At 48.1% G+C, this 18,159-nt stretch overlaps 2 protein-coding genes across 2 annotated transcripts; one reads left to right on the forward strand and one right to left on the reverse strand.

The window, feature by feature from the left end:
- Nucleotides 1-247: 247 nt before the first annotated feature.
- Nucleotides 248-1,403, reverse strand: LOC141043066 (uncharacterized). Its single transcript, XM_073511984.1, has 2 exons — nt 1,121-1,403; nt 248-1,030 (listed from the first exon to the last, which is right to left on the reverse strand). Exons 1-2 carry the CDS (start codon nt 1,401-1,403, stop codon nt 387-389), a joined length of 927 nt encoding a protein of 308 aa, XP_073368085.1. The 3' UTR covers nt 248-386.
- Nucleotides 1,404-15,795: 14,392 nt separating this feature from the next.
- On the forward strand, nt 15,796-17,544 carry LOC109741676 (exopolygalacturonase). Its single transcript, XM_020300751.4, has 3 exons — nt 15,796-16,407; nt 16,499-16,830; nt 16,951-17,544. Exons 1-3 carry the CDS (start codon nt 15,863-15,865, stop codon nt 17,436-17,438), a joined length of 1,365 nt encoding a protein of 454 aa, XP_020156340.1. The 5' UTR covers nt 15,796-15,862; the 3' UTR covers nt 17,439-17,544.
- Nucleotides 17,545-18,159: the final 615 nt, after the last annotated feature.

The raw sequence follows: 18,159 nt of genomic DNA on the forward strand, positions 1-18,159 counted from the left end.
ACCGGAATTGAGGTACCAACCTTATTACCCGGGTTATCTAAGCCGGAAGTGTGCTTGCAGGCCGATAAGTGTGTTATTACGGCTATATTAAGGACATAATTGAGGACCAGTCTTTTTTGATTCATATTCCAGGTTATATATCTAAAACTATGATAGAGACTTGTGATTTGTCCTTCTATGCAGGATAGTTAAAGGCAACTATTTGAGCTTAAGGAGAATGAATGATCGATTATGACCCGGGGAAATATAAAGGAGACAACTTCAATGGACTTCAGCATTCAACGCGTGCACGATGGCACGGCAAAGTTAAAGTGTTGGCCCTACTCTATTACAAGACTCATCGAGTCCAAAAGGGTGAAGCATTGTTTAATAAGCCGCCTGCAGAGTTACGATGCTTGCTGAGTTGAAGTCTCCGGCTCATCCCTCTCCTCTCCTCCGGCTGTTCCCAAGACCTGGAAAGTTGACGACTTCCAGTCAATGCCGCTCAGAGCTTCAAATTGAGCTTCCTCGTCAATTAACCCGGCCGGGTCAATCTCCGGGGCGAAGGTGTGCTTACGAGCTGGCGGGACTAAGCTGATAGCTTCATAACGCGGAGTGGGGATCCTCTGATTTTCTGCATTGTAACCCGACTGGTACTTGGTCAGATCTGTGTCGTTTCCAATGAGGGTGGCCACCGGGCGCACGATCTTCACGCAGGCTGCAAAGTCCCTTTGGTTGAAGGGTGTGCCGTCTTCCTTCAAACTGGGATAGCCGAGGGCAATGTCCGCCGGGTCTAACTCTGGAAGGAACGCCTTGGCCCGGCTCAGAGCGGCGATAGCTCCGGCTCTTGCAGAGGCCCGCCGCAGCTCTTGGACACGTTGGGGAAGAACGGCAAGCCGGCGAAGAACTTCCGCCAGATGAGTCGGCACCTCATTGGATAGGGCCACCACGGCCAAGGCGCGCTGTGACCCGGTGTAGAGTTGCTCCACCAGGGTGTACACGGCCTTCAACTTGGTCACCACGCTTTGGTTGAGGTTGGCGCTTCTGGGACCTGTGTAACAGAGTAAGATAATCCGCCGGCAATGATGGGTTATGAGACATAAAATTTTTAAACTGGACGAAAGCCGGTGGAATGACTTACCGAAGATTGTGGCAACCATCTGGGACACTTGGCGTTTTAAGCCAGAGAGTTCGGCGGTCTTCTCTGTCAGAGCCTTCTCCGCCTGTTCGGCCCGGTTCACCAGAGTAGCCTTCTCTTCGGCCCAAGCTTTCCGTTCAGCATCAAAGTCCGTCTTCAGCTTTTCTTGCGCAACAATACTGGACACAAATTTGGCATTGGCCTTCCGGGTCTCAGTTTCTTGCGTCCTCAGCCGGGTCTTCAGATCGGAGATGTCAGCTTCAAACTTCTTGCAAGCAGCCTGCATAATTTCCGGGTTATAGGATGAACAGTTATTATGCAATTTTAAAGTCCCAAGCACTTTCCAAGCAAAGACACTTGGCACTTGGGGGCTAATGCATATCGAACGTTTCTATTTACAAATTGCCGGTTCAAGCGAGTAAGCCGGAACTTAAGTCTACAACATATTCTATCATACGTCGTAGACTTGGGGGCTAGAGTATGGTAAGAATAACAAGATAACTATGCAATAAGCAAGAAGAAAGAAGAGTAGTACCTCAGACTTCTGCTGAATCTGGTTCACCATGCCGATCTCTACATCCCGGCTCTTGTGCACTTGGTTGACATAGCCTGAGACGATCTCTCCGATGTTCAGATTGGCGTAGTTGGAGAGGTCCAGATTAACCCGGCGGTGCTGTAGCAACTCCTCCTTGGCGGAGCACTTGGCCAGTGCAGTAGGTCTCCCCGGCTCGACAAACTCCGTCCGGGTGATTACCACGTCCGGGTCATTGACCGGCTGAGCCGAGCTGGAGGTCTCCGAGTTAGCAGAAGCTTCTGCAGTTGACTTGTCGGTTGGAGCGGTGGCTTCGGGAGCGGAGGCAGCTGGCGGTTCTTGAGCTGCTACCTCCGGTTCAGGCAAGTCCGGCTCTTCGACCGGCTTGTTCTTCTTCGCCCTCTTGGTGAGCTTTGCCTGGGCACTAAAAGGACAAAAAGGTTAGTACAAAGGTATGAGCAAAGATAAGCACAACAAGAGATGATCATCATTACCCGGGTACGGTCTTGAAGGCCGGCAGGCTTGATTGCATCGAGTCACCAGAGGAGGGTGAGGTTTCCTGATAGTTTGAATCAGAAGAATTGAGCGGTTGACGTATAACACCCGCCAAAGGATGAAAAGGGTACAAGTTGGAGATAACCTCGGTTCGGCGTTTCCTCGATGCGTCGGGTAAGCCGGAGGAGAGGTCAGCGTCCTTGTTGGTCTGGGTATGCCGCCGGCTCTCATGAGTTTGTTGCTTCAAAAGAAATTGAGGATCTTGATAAGCTAAAGGATGAGAAAATCTTACTTTCCGGGTTACCCTTCGGACTTTCAGCCTTGGCAAGGGCTCCGAGTCGGAGGAAAGTGTCATTACCTCTTCACCCACCGGGTTACTTGCTCCGGTGTCATCCTGTTGATGAACAATATTGATAAGGTGGACAGAAATGAACAACAAATACAACAAGAGCTTACAGGTTCAGGGGTTACCTCTGACTCGGAGCTGTCGCTTAGTTGCAGCAGCTCCGAAGCAGTAGGCCTACTTCCCTTCTTACGGGGAGCGGCTCTCTTGGCGGCTTTCTTAGCCTTCCTGGCTTTCTTGGCCGCTTCATGGTCATATTTGACCTTCCAGAATTTGTCATCAGCCTGAAAAGTACAATGACGATTTCTTAAAGTTCAGATGCAAGCTATCTACAGAAGAAAATAAGATGTTCAGATCAGCGGCTTACCGCTGGGGCTGGGTTGGTCTTGCAGAAGGGGCTTAACCCGGTCCTTCCGCATTCTGCCAAGCTCTCGTTCAAAAGAGCCTTGGTCATGTCCTCAGCAACGTCTTCAGGAAGATCGTTGCGGCTGTGTCGTAGGGGGTCATCTTTCCGGCCTGTGTACTCGCACATTAAGCCGGGGCGGCGGCTCAAGGGGATCACCCGCCACGAGATCCAGACCCGGACCAGGTCAATTCCGTTGAGACCATTGCCCAGGAGAGCCTTGATCTTGTTAATGGTGGGGAGCAGAGGTTGGCGCTCCGCTTGAGTTAGCTTGTCTGACAGAGGGTGTGTTGGTTCCAGACGCGAGGGGCGAAAGCCGGGCAGCGGGCTCTCATCAGCCGGCGACGTGTCTTGGCAATAGAACCATGTCTGGTTCTAGTCTTTTGGGTGGCTTGGCGGCTCGGCGTAAGGGAAAAGGCAGTCCCTCCGTCGCTGGATGGAGATGCCACCAAGTTCCAAGCTTGGCCTGTTGGCGCACTCGTTCGGACGGTTCAGGTAGAAGAGCTCTCTGAAGAGCAGCAGGCTGGGTTCTTCTCCAAGGTAGACCTCACAGAACACTTGGAAATTGCATATATTTGACACCGAGTTGGGTCCTATGTCTTGAGGCCGCAGGTCGAAGAAATTCAGCACATCTCTGAAGAACTTTGAGCCGGGCGGTGCGAAGCCCCGGCTCATATGATCCGCAAAAACTACCACCTCCCCGTCCCTTGGCTGTGGTCTCTCCTCTGATGGGTCAGGGGCACGGTAGGACATGACGTCCTTCTTGGGCAGGTAACCCGACTTTACAAAGTCCGCTAAGGTCTCGTCGGTGACGTTGGACCTCATCCAATTGCATGTGATGGGTGCTTTGGGAGCTTTGGGAGGCATGGTGAAAGTCGGAAGCCTATGATGAAAGGAAACATCCGGTTTAACTATAAGCCGGAGGAAATTTACAGTTCAGTGTTAAAGTGGCGGCTTATGGAGGGGCCTAATGACATATATCTAATTGCATTGGATTATCTAAGCCGCTGGAGGTGATGAGAGTGATTCAATTGTTTATCATTTCATCATAAGCCGGAAATTTCACGGCGCGTGGTTTCTTTGAGCCGGAAATGTAAGCCGCCATAGCTCAGCAAAAGAAGTTTTTTTACTAAGTATGGTGAAAACAAGTTTCACAGATCGCAGTGAAAATTTCGGATCAAAATGGTCGACTAAAGGGAAAAATTCCTAGACCTAAAGCAGACGCAGGAGAAGTTCACAGGTTCAAACAGGGATTCTATGCAGTAATGAGAGATATATTTGCATTTGAAATGGGTGCCAAACAGCTACCGCGGCAGGTCTATACAGGTCTAAGATCAAGAAGGGCAGTAAAAATAAAAACTACCAAGAGCTCGTGGGCGACGGCGAAGAACACGGAAGAACAGGACGAACCCTACCGCAGATCTGTTCTACGGGGTAGCCAGGACTTACAGGTGCTGGTGAGTCGCGGAGGTCGCCGCCGTTCTCTCTGGACACAACAGGTTGGTGCAGCGGCCGGAGTTGGTGAGGAGGAGGAGACCCGCGGCGGCGACAGCAACAGAGCTCGAGCGAAGGAGCAGTGGCGCGAGGAGGAAGACGGGCTGCTGGAGGCTCAACGGGCCGGGCTATTTATAAGGCCAGACTCATAAGTGGGCGCGAGAAACGAGGAGGCCACGGCGCGGTTATCTCACCATAAAACGCCTCGATTTTCGGGATGGCAGTAAAGATAAGATCCGTTGCGGATATGGTGGAGTAAACAACGGACTTAATGGAAGATGACGTCACGGCGGATTACCCGGAATCCAGAGGATGACGTCACGCCGGGTTATGGCCTTCACACAATTGTAAGCCGGAGATTTTCTGTCGAAAGAATTGAAAGATTGACATGAGCCGGCTCAAATCAATCTGGGGCCTAATGTTGAGGATATAACCCTTAGAGTCACCCGCCCGGTGGGGCCGGGTTACACTTAAGGATCATCACCTGAAGCCCGGCGCCAAGCTTGAAGACGGTGGGCCAAAGATGGGCTTAAGACCCGGAGATGGCTTAAGGCCCGTAGTTGCAACCGTCATTATGGTAGAACTTGTAGTGTAAGGCAAGAATAGTTGAGAGTCCGAGCCGGACACTCTTATGAGCCGGCCGGGACCCTGAGAGCCGCTGGGCGTCAACCTCTCTATATAAAGGGGCGACCCGGCAGCGGTTTAGGGACAAGAAATATCTCGTCGAGAGCCAGGCATAGCAGTTAAGCTCCCTGGTCATCGAAACCCTAATCAATACCACCTCAACTGGACGTAGGCTTTTACCTTCACCACAAGGGGCCGAACCAGTATAAACCCTCGTGTTCCTTGTCCCGTTTAATCCCTTCAAGCTTCCTAGCAGCGATGGCTCCACGACTAAGTCCTAGCCTGAGGACATCTGCCGTGACAATTCCACGACAGGTCCGGAATACTGTCACCATCGAAACAACCCCTGAGCCTGCCATCTTGAAGTTGATACAACGAGTTTGACTCATCTGTGGACGACTCGCCGTCAGAGCCGGCGACCGTCTCATCACCAGATCCAGACCCTACAGAGAGTCCTTCATGGATACATCCCACAAAAGCATGCTTCAAGGCAGGTAGGGCCCGGGCGGGTCGTGCGCGCTGAGCCGTCTCGATGAGATCGGCGCAGAGATCCGGCTCAGGGCCCGGCTCACCAATCTTGCCAATGAAGACATGAATTCCGCCGAAGGGGACCCGGTACCCGTACTCAATTGAGCCGGCATCGGGGCCCCAGTTTGCATCGTCGATGTAGAGCTTGCCGCGACGACTCTTGGTCATTCGGCCCACAGCGTATCCCTTGAGCCCTTCGAAGCTGCCCTTCAAGAACTCAAATCCACCGTGCGCTGGCCCCACGGTGGGCGCCAACTGTCGTGGAATTGTCATGGCAGATGTCCTCGTGCTAGGACTTAGTCGTGGAGCCATCGCAACTAGGAAGCTTAAAGGGGTTAACGGGACAAGGAACACGAGAGTTATACTGGTTCGGCCCCTTACGGTGAAGGTAAAAGCCTACGTCCAGTTGAGGTGGGACTGCTTATGGTTTCGATGAGCAGGGAGCTTGATTGCTATGCCTGGCTCTCGATGAGATCTTTCTTGTTCTGAACCGCCACCGGGTCGTCCCTTTATATAGAGAGGTTGACGCCCAGCGGCTCTCAGAGTCCCTTCCGGCTCATAAGAGTGTCCGGCTCGGACTCTTATCTATTCTTGCCTTACACTACAAGTTTTACCCTAACGGCGGCTAATGCTACGGGCCTTAAGCCATCTCCGGGTCTTGGGCCCGTTATTGACCCGCCGTCTTCATCCTTGGTACTGGGCTTCACGTAGTAACCATTATGGGTAACCCGGCCCCTCCTGGGCGGGTGACTCCAATGGTTATATCCTCAACATTACGTTCATGCATAACTCAAACCGTGTTCACTTCCCGGACTCCGCCGAGAAGAGACCATCACGGCTACACACACGGTTGATGTATTTTAATTGGGTCAAGTGACAAGTTCTCTACAACCGGACATTAACAAATTCCCATCTGCCTCATAACCGCGGGCACGGCTTTCGAAAGATAATACCCTGCAGGGGTGTCCCAACTTAGCCCATTATAAGCTCTCACGGTCAACGAAGGATAAACCTTCTCCCAGGAAGACCCGATCAGTCTCGGAATCCCGGTTTACAAGACATTTCGACAATGGTAAAACAAAACCAGCAAAGCCGCCCGATGTGCCGACAATTCCCGATAGGAGCTGCACATATCTCGTTCTCAGGGCACACCGGATGAACACTACGTACAACTCGAACCAGCCCTCGAGTTTCCCCAAGGTGGCGCTGCAAGTGGCTCTAGTTTGGACCAGCACTCAGAGGAACACTGGCCCGGGGATTTAAATAAAGATGACCCTTGGGCTCGCGAAAACCCGAGGGAAAAAGGCTTAGGTGGCAAATGGTAAAACCAAGGTTGGGCCTTGCTGGAGGAGTTTTATTCAAGGCGAACTATCAAGGGGGTCCCATAAATCACCCAACCGCGTAAGGAACGCAAGCTCAAGGAACATAATACCGGTATGACGGAAACTAGGGCGGCAAGAGTGGAACAAAACACCAGGCATAAGGCCGAGCCTTCCACCCTTTACCAAATATATAGATGCATTAATTAAATAAGAGATATTGTGATATTCCAAAATATCCATGTTCCGGCATGGAACCAACTTCAACTTCACCTGCAACTAGCAAAGCTATAAGAAGGGCTGAGCAAAAGCGGTAACTTAGCCAAACAATGGTTTGCTAGGAAAGGATGGTTAGAGGCTTGACATGGCAATATGGGAGGCATGATATAGCAAGTGGTAGGTAGCGAAGCATGGCAATAGAACGAACAACTAGCAAAGCAAAGATAGAAGTGATCTCGAGGGTATGGTCATCTTGCCTGCAAGGTTCTCAGAGTTGTCGAAAGCTTGATCCTCGTAAGCGTACTCAACAGGTTCCTCGTTCACGAACTCGTCTCCCGGGTCTACCCACAACAAGAACACAAGCAACGGAACCACAATCAATCACGGAAAATGCACAAGCAACATGATGCAAAACATGTATGATATGCGAGATGTGATATGCGATGCATATGCGTGTTCCGGAAGAAAAATGATGAACAAGGCAGTAACTTGGCAAACCAAGCATGCCACTGGAAAGATGAGATGATTTCGGTCGAAATCGATATAAAGATCACCGGAAACGGATGCACAGTTTGCAAATGGGAAGCAAAACAAGAATGACATGAATCTGCGATTAACAGCAAGATAGCACTTAGAAAACACCAAGTAACTATGCTACAGCACTCCAACATAGCAACAAAGCATATGGCAGTAATCTACAGAATATGCTTAACAAAAGATGAACACTTAGCTACGGCTAGATCACATCACAGCAGGTTCAAACAAGCATGGCAAAAGTGCAAAGATAACAGGTTCACAGACTTGGTGAAATTACTGGACATGGCTGAAACAGCATCAGGTAGCAATGTTCAGAGCAAGAAATCAACATGCTACAGGAACTTAACATGGCAAAACAAGGCATGGCATGAATCTACTAAATGCATAGAACAAAAGTCCCTTACTGGCCATAAGCCAAAAAGGATCAGAAGATATGATGGCACCCATGTAAACATAGCAAGTTTCGTTAACAGGTTTCAGACTTGGCAGAAAACAGAGCATGGCAGAAACAGTATTATGAAGGCATCTTGGTGAGCTTGATGCACTCACCAAAAAGCAACGCATGACAAAACAAGCATATCTACAGCAATATGACATGTTTATGAAGCTATATATGGCAAGAGAAAATACATAGCATGTATGAAACAACTACAACAACCTTGGCAAAATTGAATATCATGTTAACAATCTGCCAGGAATATTTTATAGCAAAAGTAGAGCAAGATTAAGACATGCTATGGCACTCCATAATTGCAAACAGGGACACGGATGGATAGAGAAAAACTATATCTACAAAATATCCTTACTGAACATCACCAAAAGGAGCATGGATCTCTCTGTAGGCACAAGGATACATAGCAACAAAATAACAGCAGTCACAGACTTAGTAAAATTACTAAGTCCCTGAAATCAGAAACATCACGAAGCCTAGTTTGCATGCTTGTGCTAGTCACCACAGAGATCATAAAAATACATAGCATACACCTCTGTAAAGATGGCATGGCATACATCAAAACACATGTAGAGCTCATGCCCATAAGATGCACACATCAATTGCAACAAAAATAACAAATCACCAAGTTCTGATAAGTAACAGCAGGTAACAGCATATAGCACTCTTGCACCAGAGATTTGGGCATCAAGATGGACTCAAATGAACATGGCATAATGGAACAAATTTAAGAGCATCTAGAGACGAACATTTCGATATATTACACGCACGAAACGGAGCTATATGCAGAGAGTTATGATGCGATGAACAGAGCAAGAATATGCAAGAACTTCGGGACTTGGAGAAATTTGGGAGGGGGAAGAAGTCAACCGGATCTCGCCCAATCTAGGGTTCGGGCACGGCTCTCGAGGCTGCCGGAGCTCCCGCCGGAGACTTGCCGGAGGAGAGGAGGGAGACGGCGGCGCGGGTCGGGAAGGTGGCGTTGGCGGCGGGGAACGGCGGCGACGGGCGCGGCGGGCGCGGGCGGGGACGAGCGGCGGCGGTCGGCGGGAGCAACGGCGAGGTGACGAGGCGGCGGAGACGGCGGCGAGCGGAGGCCGGCGGGCGACGGCGCGGAGGCGACGGGGCGAGGCGCACGGGCCCGGCGGGCCGGCGGCGCGGCCGACGGAGCGAAGCCACGTGTCGCGCTGTGATTGGCGCGGGGCGGCAGCGCTGAAGCGTCTGGCGGCGGTGGACACGTCCGGTGGCGGCGGAGGGCGATTTGCTAGGGTTTGGACCCGGATTTCGGAGGGGGAGGTGTTTAAATAGGCATAGGGAGCTAGGAGAGTCCAAATGAAGCACGGTTTTCGCCCACACGATCGTGATCGAACGACCGAGAGCATGGAAGTGACTTAGAAGGGTTTTGGGCTGTTTGGAGGGGGTTTGCTGCAACACACAAAAGGACTTTGCGGTTACCCGGTTAACCGTTGGAGCACCAAACGACCTCCAAATGGAACGAAACTTGACAGGTGGTCTACCGGTGTTATACCAAGGCCACTTGGCAAGACTCGGTCCATTCCGAGAACGTTCAACACCCGCTCACGAAAAGAAACGAAAAGGGGTGCGCCGGAGGAGGTGGGAGTGCCGGATTGCAAAACGGACAACAGGGAAAATGCTCGGATGCATGAGACGAACACGTATGCAATGAGATGCACATGATGACATGATATGAGATGCATGACATGAACAAAATGCAAAATGAAAAACAAAACCCAACCACGGAGGGAATATCATAACACATAGCCGAAAATGGCAAGAGTTGGAGTTACAAATATGGAAAGTTACCTCCGGAGTGTTACACATGTTGTGTTGGGTATACCTGGCTTTCAACATTTATTCAACATGATTATTATTTATTTAACTCAATCTAAAATTATTCACATTATTAATGTTTGTGACGGGGAATCATTGATGCGATAGATCAATCTGTAACGTGTAATCCCTCGAAATCAATACAACCAAAGCAGGACATAGGGTATTACCTCTTCGAGAGAGCCCGAACCTGGGTAAAATCATGTGTCCCTGTTACCATCATGCCAAGGCTACCAACTCAGGACCCCTACCTGAGATCTGGTAGATTTGACTCCATCATTGGTGGCCCATGCACGTCTCTCTGAGTAGTCGAAGTGGTTCGATGGCGTCCATGACTGACGATCAGGTCAGCCTCTGTATGATTTCAACATCATAACAGCCACCTCACCGATTCGACCAGCAAACCAGAGTGGATCAAAATTCCGGATCCCCGTTTGTGTCATACTCGATGTACTAAAACCCGCCACTATGCCCTCGCTCGCGATGTCAGATCAGACCGAGGAACAGTAGGTCGCCCTCGCCCAAGCACCGGCGTCAAGTCGAGCTTGGAACGAAATCTACACTTCACCAAATCCAGCCCGGAGCTCGGATCTGATGACCCAATTTGGAAGTTAGATGAATCTATTTCCACAAGATAGCCTCATATCGATTCAGATCAATCCCTAGAAAATCATCCTTGGAACCGATGTTAGATCGGATCAGAGCCTAATTTTTGCTCCCACCCACCACCCATGTCGAGTACTGCCCAGATAACATCGGACAAACCAACATCTGGGATTTGTCATTCGTCATCCAAAAGAAAAGGGAAACCGTCCGGCCATTTTGTGTTGGGAATCGTTGCATGGAAAACAAAATAATTTCTATGCACACGCAATGATCTATCCATGGAGACGCATAGCTTTCCTTCATTTTGGACCCATTTTCAGTCAAAGAAGAACAAATTCTGGACTGCGACGACGACAAAGCCCTATTGGCGTTTCACCTCAATATTCATGATGATCTCTCGGCCACCAGTTTGCCACAATTGAGCCCCTCGTCGCCGCGGCAATTGATCCACTCCGGCAAGGGATTCTGGCAAACCCGTTAGCCCTTCCCTCCTTTTGATCTAAGTTCACTTCGCCCCCAACCGTTTCTATCTCACCCTAAATCTCTCTCTCTCCATCTCCCTCTCCTCCCTCTCTCACTCTCTCTCTCTCCATCTCTCTCTCCCTCTCCCCCCCTCTCTCTTTCGTGGTAATTTAGTGATAGGACATATCAGATCCATTGGCGTAATTGGAGACATCCAATTCACTAAGCCACACATGAATTTGATAGGTAGTTACATGATCTGATAGACCTCCGGGTGACAAGCGTTGATATCTTGAGGGAAACACAATTATTCTAGGAGTCACGGTTCTCTATAAAACCCGTGACCTTAATGTCTTTCCATTAGCCGCCGCTGGTAGGGACAGGAAGTAGGATGATTGAATTGTCTCAACATGGCGCTCCTTGAGAGATAATGTTATGTGAGGGATCCCCCCAATCATCGGAGTATTGCCATATTCTATAATGCAGGTATTGAGTCAACTGTATGCGCTAATAGTAGAAAGGCTTAACTCCATTCAACACTGGAATGGAATGAGGCCATACATAGATGCCAGTGTACTCATCTAAAACATCACATTACTTCTCATAGTTTATTTTCTCGGTTTAGTGTAATGTTTATTTTACTTTCGTTCTAGTACTTAGTTTAATTCCCTCCTTTTATTATTTCCCCTAGCAACCGACTTTAGTGAACTATTTCCAAACTCTGTTTGAGTGTGAGCGTAGTTGCGTAAGTGAAAACACAACTGCGGGGATAGTGTTGCCTTCCTATTTGCTCCTTGTGGGATCGACAAACTTTACTTATCAAGAGATTGCTACAAAGCCATGTGCACTTGCAGGACATCAGCCACCTAGCAGGAGCAGCGCCTAGCTCGACAATGTTGCTCGTGTGCTACACGGAGGTGTACATGAATGTGGGCTTCTCTAGCTAGCGGGCGCCTCGTTCCTCCACACCACCACCCCGCCGATAGCCATTCGATAAACTGGCGTCCCGGGCGATGACAAGGTGTTGGAAGCCGTAAGAGGAGACAAAGGGTAGCTCGTGAACCGAAAAAGTAAGTCTATACGACACACACGATTGAAGAACTCGAATTCGATCTCCTCTATGTCGCGAGATGCCTTAGGGACAAGGAGTAGAGATTGTAGTTGAGCCCCACGGTGTACCTGGCGGCGGCCACGACTGATGCTCCTCCAGTGATGTAGCTCTGCTCCACCCTCGTGATCAGTCCGGCCCCGCTCTTGGCTGATCTGAGCACCGACGACCCCCCCCCCCTTGAGCTCTACTTGACACGTCACCACCGCCAAACAATTTCTCGCCGTTTGCCACCAGTAAGTCTCCCGGTGCTGCTATGTCCTTCTATCTCTCTAACACTATTGTTCCACATGGTGTCACCTCACTCCGCTGTAGCCGACAAGCAGGACCTCCTTTGCCACAACACTTTTGAGAAAAAGAGAGGGATTGCGAGGAGAGAGAAATACAGACTGGTGAAGTGCGGACCACCCCACCCCCTCCCCTCCCTCCCACCCCCCGCGGGCGCGCCTATACATTTTAATGGTTCAATCTAATGTCGTTAAAATCTGGTGCAACGTCAGTGTGACAGTCGGGCTTCAGCAGTTAGTTTTGGTGTCAACCGCTACTTATCGGCCGGTCCGTACGATTTGAAAAATTATTACTTCTTCCATTTTAAAATAAGTGTCATGGTTTTAGGTTAAATTTGAACTAAAAACATGACTTCTGGAACAGAGGAAGTACTGGATACCGGTGTGTTTTTTTGCAAAAAAATGCATCCGAGTGTTTCTTTTTAAACCTTGTGGTGATGATCGATCAAACGTGTGGTTGAGGACCCTCTTAACTTATTTTTTAGGTAAGGCTATCATGGCTAGCTTTATTAAAATTAAACAGAGATTACATGGTCCACAAGGATTGGAACTAGGCAGCTCGAACCCTCCTAACTTTATTCCTAAATACTTCACAGTGCAGCTGCGCCGGATGGACGCGGCGAGCGCACGCGCTAGATGACAAAACTAGTTTGCTGTGTGTAATAAACGCGTTATTCACTGGGTAGTGTAAAGCGCATGCATGTGCCAACGTCATCTATTTATTCTGTTTCAAATTTTCAAAAAGCTACAACTTTTGAACCGAGTGTCAGAACGCAGAACCGTTTTCACTGCAGGGTTCCTCGCGACGAGCTCTTCAAAACTAGATCCCATATGAATATGTTTTGATGATTTTTTTTGAAAGCAACTTTGATGCTAGATGAAGCAACATTAGTGTTAAACATGAGCAACTCTGCTGCTAGATGAATTGCACCGTGTGTATGACTAAGTTCGCCTAGTAGCCACCTAGTTAGTTGTGTGCAACAGTGGAATAGGGGGGTCACCATGATTTCTAAGTTGCATACATTGGAAAATAAGTTGTGGATTGTTTAGTTGCCTATCATACTGTGAAAATTTCTTACCGTAGAGTGGAAACTCTAACATGGCTTATAAGTTGTCTACCGCAGAAACCAGGTTGCCCTTTCACTACGAAGTTGCCTACGAGTGATCCTCAATTTCTTACAATACTATGAAAGTTGTCCATCAAGGGACCTAAGTTGCCTACAATATCAAAAAGTTTTTGTGGGATTTAAGTCATCTATCATGATTTCAAATTTTGAACTATGTGGGGATGGGTGGTATGAGATCTGTGTATTTTCCTTTTCTAGGGAAGTCTGCCCGCCAACGCTATTAAGCACACAGATGTTGGCTAGCCAGGTCCTGACGAGCTCTTCAAAACTATACCCACATGAATACGTTTTGATGATTTTTCTTTCTTTCAGAAAGCAAATTGGACGCTAGATGAGACAACTTTAGTGCTAAACAGAAGCAACTCCACTCCAATTTAAAGTAACTAAGTACCAACAATGAGCAACTAACTAGTAATAGAGAATAACCTTGAACAGAGGTAGACAACATCATATCACCTTTATAAGCAACTTTCTTTCTACGAGAGACAACTTTAGTGCAAAAAATAGGCAACTTCAGTACAGTTTCTCCTAATTAATTTTCTCTAACATTCTCCTAACTTCCTCACAGGTACTTCTAAGTTGCATATTCTCCTAGCTTCCTCACTGGTACTTCTAAGTTGCATATTGTTGATTCTAAACTGCCTATAATATTATGAAGTCAGCTACCATTGATACTCTTGTATCTGCTATTGCTAACTACGATAGGCAACTTGGTGCTCAATTTTGGCAACTTTTAGAGTGTTTGCATGCAACTTAGAAAAACAATGGTAAACCACTTCACAATATTGTAGGCAACTATTTTTTGCAAAGTTAGGCAACCGAGAAGCAATGATAGACAACTAATTACCAATAGTAGGAAACTAGGCATCAATTGGTAGGCAATTTACAATATTTATAGGCAACCGCACATCAATTGTAGGCAACTAACTATCAAACAATAGGCAAATGAGCAACCATGCATGATAGGCAAGTTGGGATAATGTTAGTAAAATTCACAGGTACACATAGTGTAGTGAAGTTGTTTTGTATGTAGCACTAAAGGGGTGTTATGTTTTGTCTGATTTTTCTTATTTTTACGCCAACAAACCTAATAGGAAGTCCTACTAGGCCAAAGAGAAGAAGTTGCTTCTCTATAGCACGATAGTTGCCTCCTTCACACCCAAAGTTGCCCTAAAAAGTATCCAGTTGCCCACAGTCAACCATACAATTGCCTAAAACAAAGTATCCAGTTGCCCACAATCAACAAATAGTTTGCCTAAAACCATGTATCCAGTTGCCCAATCCTCACGAACAGAAATATTTTATCAAGACCATTTTTTGATAAATATCTAAATGTTTTAGATACCTGTAATTAAGTTTGGGTCATAGAGGGGGAGTCAAGATTTTCCCCTCCTCGGGTGGGATCCCTTGGTGCGACCGTAGAGGGGAGCGGGTGGAACATACCTATATATGTTGTCTCTACTAGTTGTTTTTGTGGTTCTTTTTTTTGCACAAGGGTTGCATGATGTTACTGCAAGGAGCTTATGGGGCAGCAACCCCTCTTTTAATGCATGACACTAGTTGCTTCAAATTTTGTAAGAGTTGTCTGAAATCATAGCAAAGTTGTTGCATGTTTTTTACTTTTGCATATGGGATGCATGCTATTTTTTACTGCAAGGAACTCATATGGGGCAGCAGACCTTTTTTACATGCCTGCTAGTAGTTGGACTCATTGGATGGCTAAAAGTGTCTAGAGAGGTCGATTCCGATATTTGGGGCGTTTTGGTGATCCACGTTGTAGTTGTCTTTATGTTAGGCGATTTAGAGGTGAAACTAGTCAATTGATAGTCATGGTAACCGACTTAAAAGGATCCTCCGTTGATAGGTAGTCATACTAGGAAAAAGGAGTTGCTTTTCTATAACACTAAAGTTGCCTCTGTAGCACACAAAGTTGCTCGAAAAAAAAAGTTCTTCGAAACCTACTCATATGGGATTTAGTTTTGAAGAACTCGTCGCGAGAAACCCACCGGTGAAAACGGATTTGAATTTTGACATTCTAATCAAAAGTTACAAGTTTTTAAAGTTTTTGATCCCCTAATAAATGCAGGTGGGAGCTGGCGCGGGAGGTTTTTCATTTTCTATACTGTCCTGACGCGGCATGCGGTAAAACTTTCCTTTTAGGGAGGGCGCTCGCTGGCCCGAACGGGCGCTCGTGCGCCAGGTAGCCAAGTCCAACTTTATTTTATCTTTGTTTAATCGAGAATGTATCTTATTTTTTCTTAGATTTATTACACACTCACCGAACTACCACTCCATGCTCGGAGCACAACAGCTATAGTACCACTCTTCGGGAAGAGAAGAGGAAAGAGTCAACGCCGCAATGGCAGCATCACATCTCCTCCTCCTCCTGCTGCTGCTGGCCCCGGTCGCGGACTCCGCGCCCACCCGCGTCTTCTCCGTCACCGACTACGGCGCGGCCGGCGACGGGTTCAGGTACGACACGGCGGCCATCCAGGCCGCCGTCAACGCCTGCGGGGAGGCGGGGGGCGGCCGCGTGCTCCTCCCGGCGCCCGGGGACTACCTGACGGCGACCGTGCACCTCCGCTCGCGCGTGGTGCTCGAGGTGGCCCCCGGCGCGCGGCTGCTGGGCGGGACCAGGCAGCGCGACTACCCGGCCGAGCGGAGGCGGTGGTACGTCGTGCTGGCCGAGAACACCACCGGAGCGGGCGTCACCGGCGGCGGCGAGATCAACGGCCAGGGCGGCGCCTTCGTGGTCACGCCCAGCGACCAGAAGAACGTCATGGTGAGCTGGAACGCCACGGGGCACTGCCGGGGCGACGAGTGCCGCCCCCGGCTCGTCGGCTTCGTCGACTCCAAGGACGTCACGATCCACGACATCACCCTGAACCAGCCGGCCTACTGGTGGTGAGCGCTTCTTCTTCCCCCCTCACTTGCTATCACTGGCTTGTTACCAAGACAATGAGACGAGTCTCCAATATGCTTGCATTCTCTGCAGCCTGCATCTTGTGAGGTGTGATCACTCGGTCATACGCAACGTCTCCATATACGGGGATTTTGACACCCCTAACAACGACGGGATCGACATCGAGGGTTCAAACAACACGATCATCACCAACTGCAGCATAGACACCGGAGACGACGCGATCTGCCCCAAGTCTCTTACGGGCCCTGTTCACAACTTGACAGTGACAAACTGCCGGATCCGCACTAAGTCTAGTGCTATCAAATTTGGAAGTGCAAGCAACTTCAACTTTGAGAGGCTGCTCTTTGACAACATAACCATAGTCGATTCGCATCGAGGACTTGGAATGCAGATCCGTGATGGAGGTAACGACTTTTTTCTTTTCTTGCAGCACTATCAGGTGGCATCTTATTCAAGGAAGCTGCTATTTTGACTGCAACTTTGTGGCGTTCAGCTATTTGCATTAAGTATGCGTAATTTTGCAGGGAACGTCAGTAATGTGGTGTTTTCAAACATCAAAATGCGCACTAGGTACTACCATCCTTCATGGTGGGGGAGAGCTGAACCGATCTACATCACCACCTGTCCAAGGCACCCTGGTTCCAAAGAAGGCACCATTTCAGATGTTTCCTTCATCAACATCTCATCGGTATCGGAAAATGGTGTTTTCCTGGCTGGGTCGAGGCACAGCCTGCTTCGCAACTTGAAGTTCAAGAACGTTGATTTGACCTACAGGAGATGGACAAACTACACCGGGGGCCTGTATGACTACAGGCCCGGATGCCAGGAGCTGGTAAAGCACAAGACTGGCGGTATGATGCTGGAGCAAATCTCCGGCTTGGAGATCGATAATGTCAGGATGAGATGGTCGAGAGGAAGCCTCCAAGGGTGGGATGTTAATCCACTCCTCTTCCGGCCATCAACTATTGACAGGCTGTCATTCCATGATTGGCAGTCCCTGAATGTTCAATAGCAGACCGCCTGAATCTCAATCGTATGTATCTGTAAACATGGTTTACACTTTCAGTGCAATTTCACCGAAATTTCGGAAATTTCATTAATGTTGGCACATACTGAAATATTTGCCCCCGGTCAAAATATTTCAGCAATTTTACAGTGGTGTACATAAATTAAAATCATTTTTTGATTTTTTTTCTTAAATTTGGTTGGTCTCAATCAAATGCAGGTGGGAATTTCAGTCCTTTGGCCGAAAACGAAAACGGGAATCACTTAAATATTCCTGAAACTGATTCAGTAAGATGATTTAATGCTTACTATAATAAGGAATGATACCGGGCGAAATAATGAAGGGAAATAAGAAATAAAAAGCTGACAGAAATGGATTCGAAACCATGACCTCAAGTGTGAAGTCCTTGCAACACGCCAAGCTAGTTCATGTACAAGAGTTAGAGCAATATATGGCATACCTATTTACCTCTTCTGGCGATTTTCCATTTCATTTTCACCTGCAAAAAAAGATTTTATTTTTATTTTTACATATGACGCACCTATGGGTCTGCGAAAGTTTCCTTTTTATTTTTTCAGTTCATATTCATTTTGATATTTTTCCCATTTGAAAAAACGAAATCTAAGAAAAATTACAACTGCCATAAGATTTAAAGAAAGTGTTAATGCATTTGAAAAAAATGTTCAACATGTTTTTGGAAAAATGTTTCACGTGTATTAAAATATTG

Source organism: Aegilops tauschii, chromosome 3 (assembly GCF_002575655.3).
Source record: "Aegilops tauschii subsp. strangulata cultivar AL8/78 chromosome 3, Aet v6.0, whole genome shotgun sequence".
Taxonomy (NCBI): Eukaryota; Viridiplantae; Streptophyta; class Magnoliopsida; order Poales; family Poaceae; genus Aegilops; species Aegilops tauschii.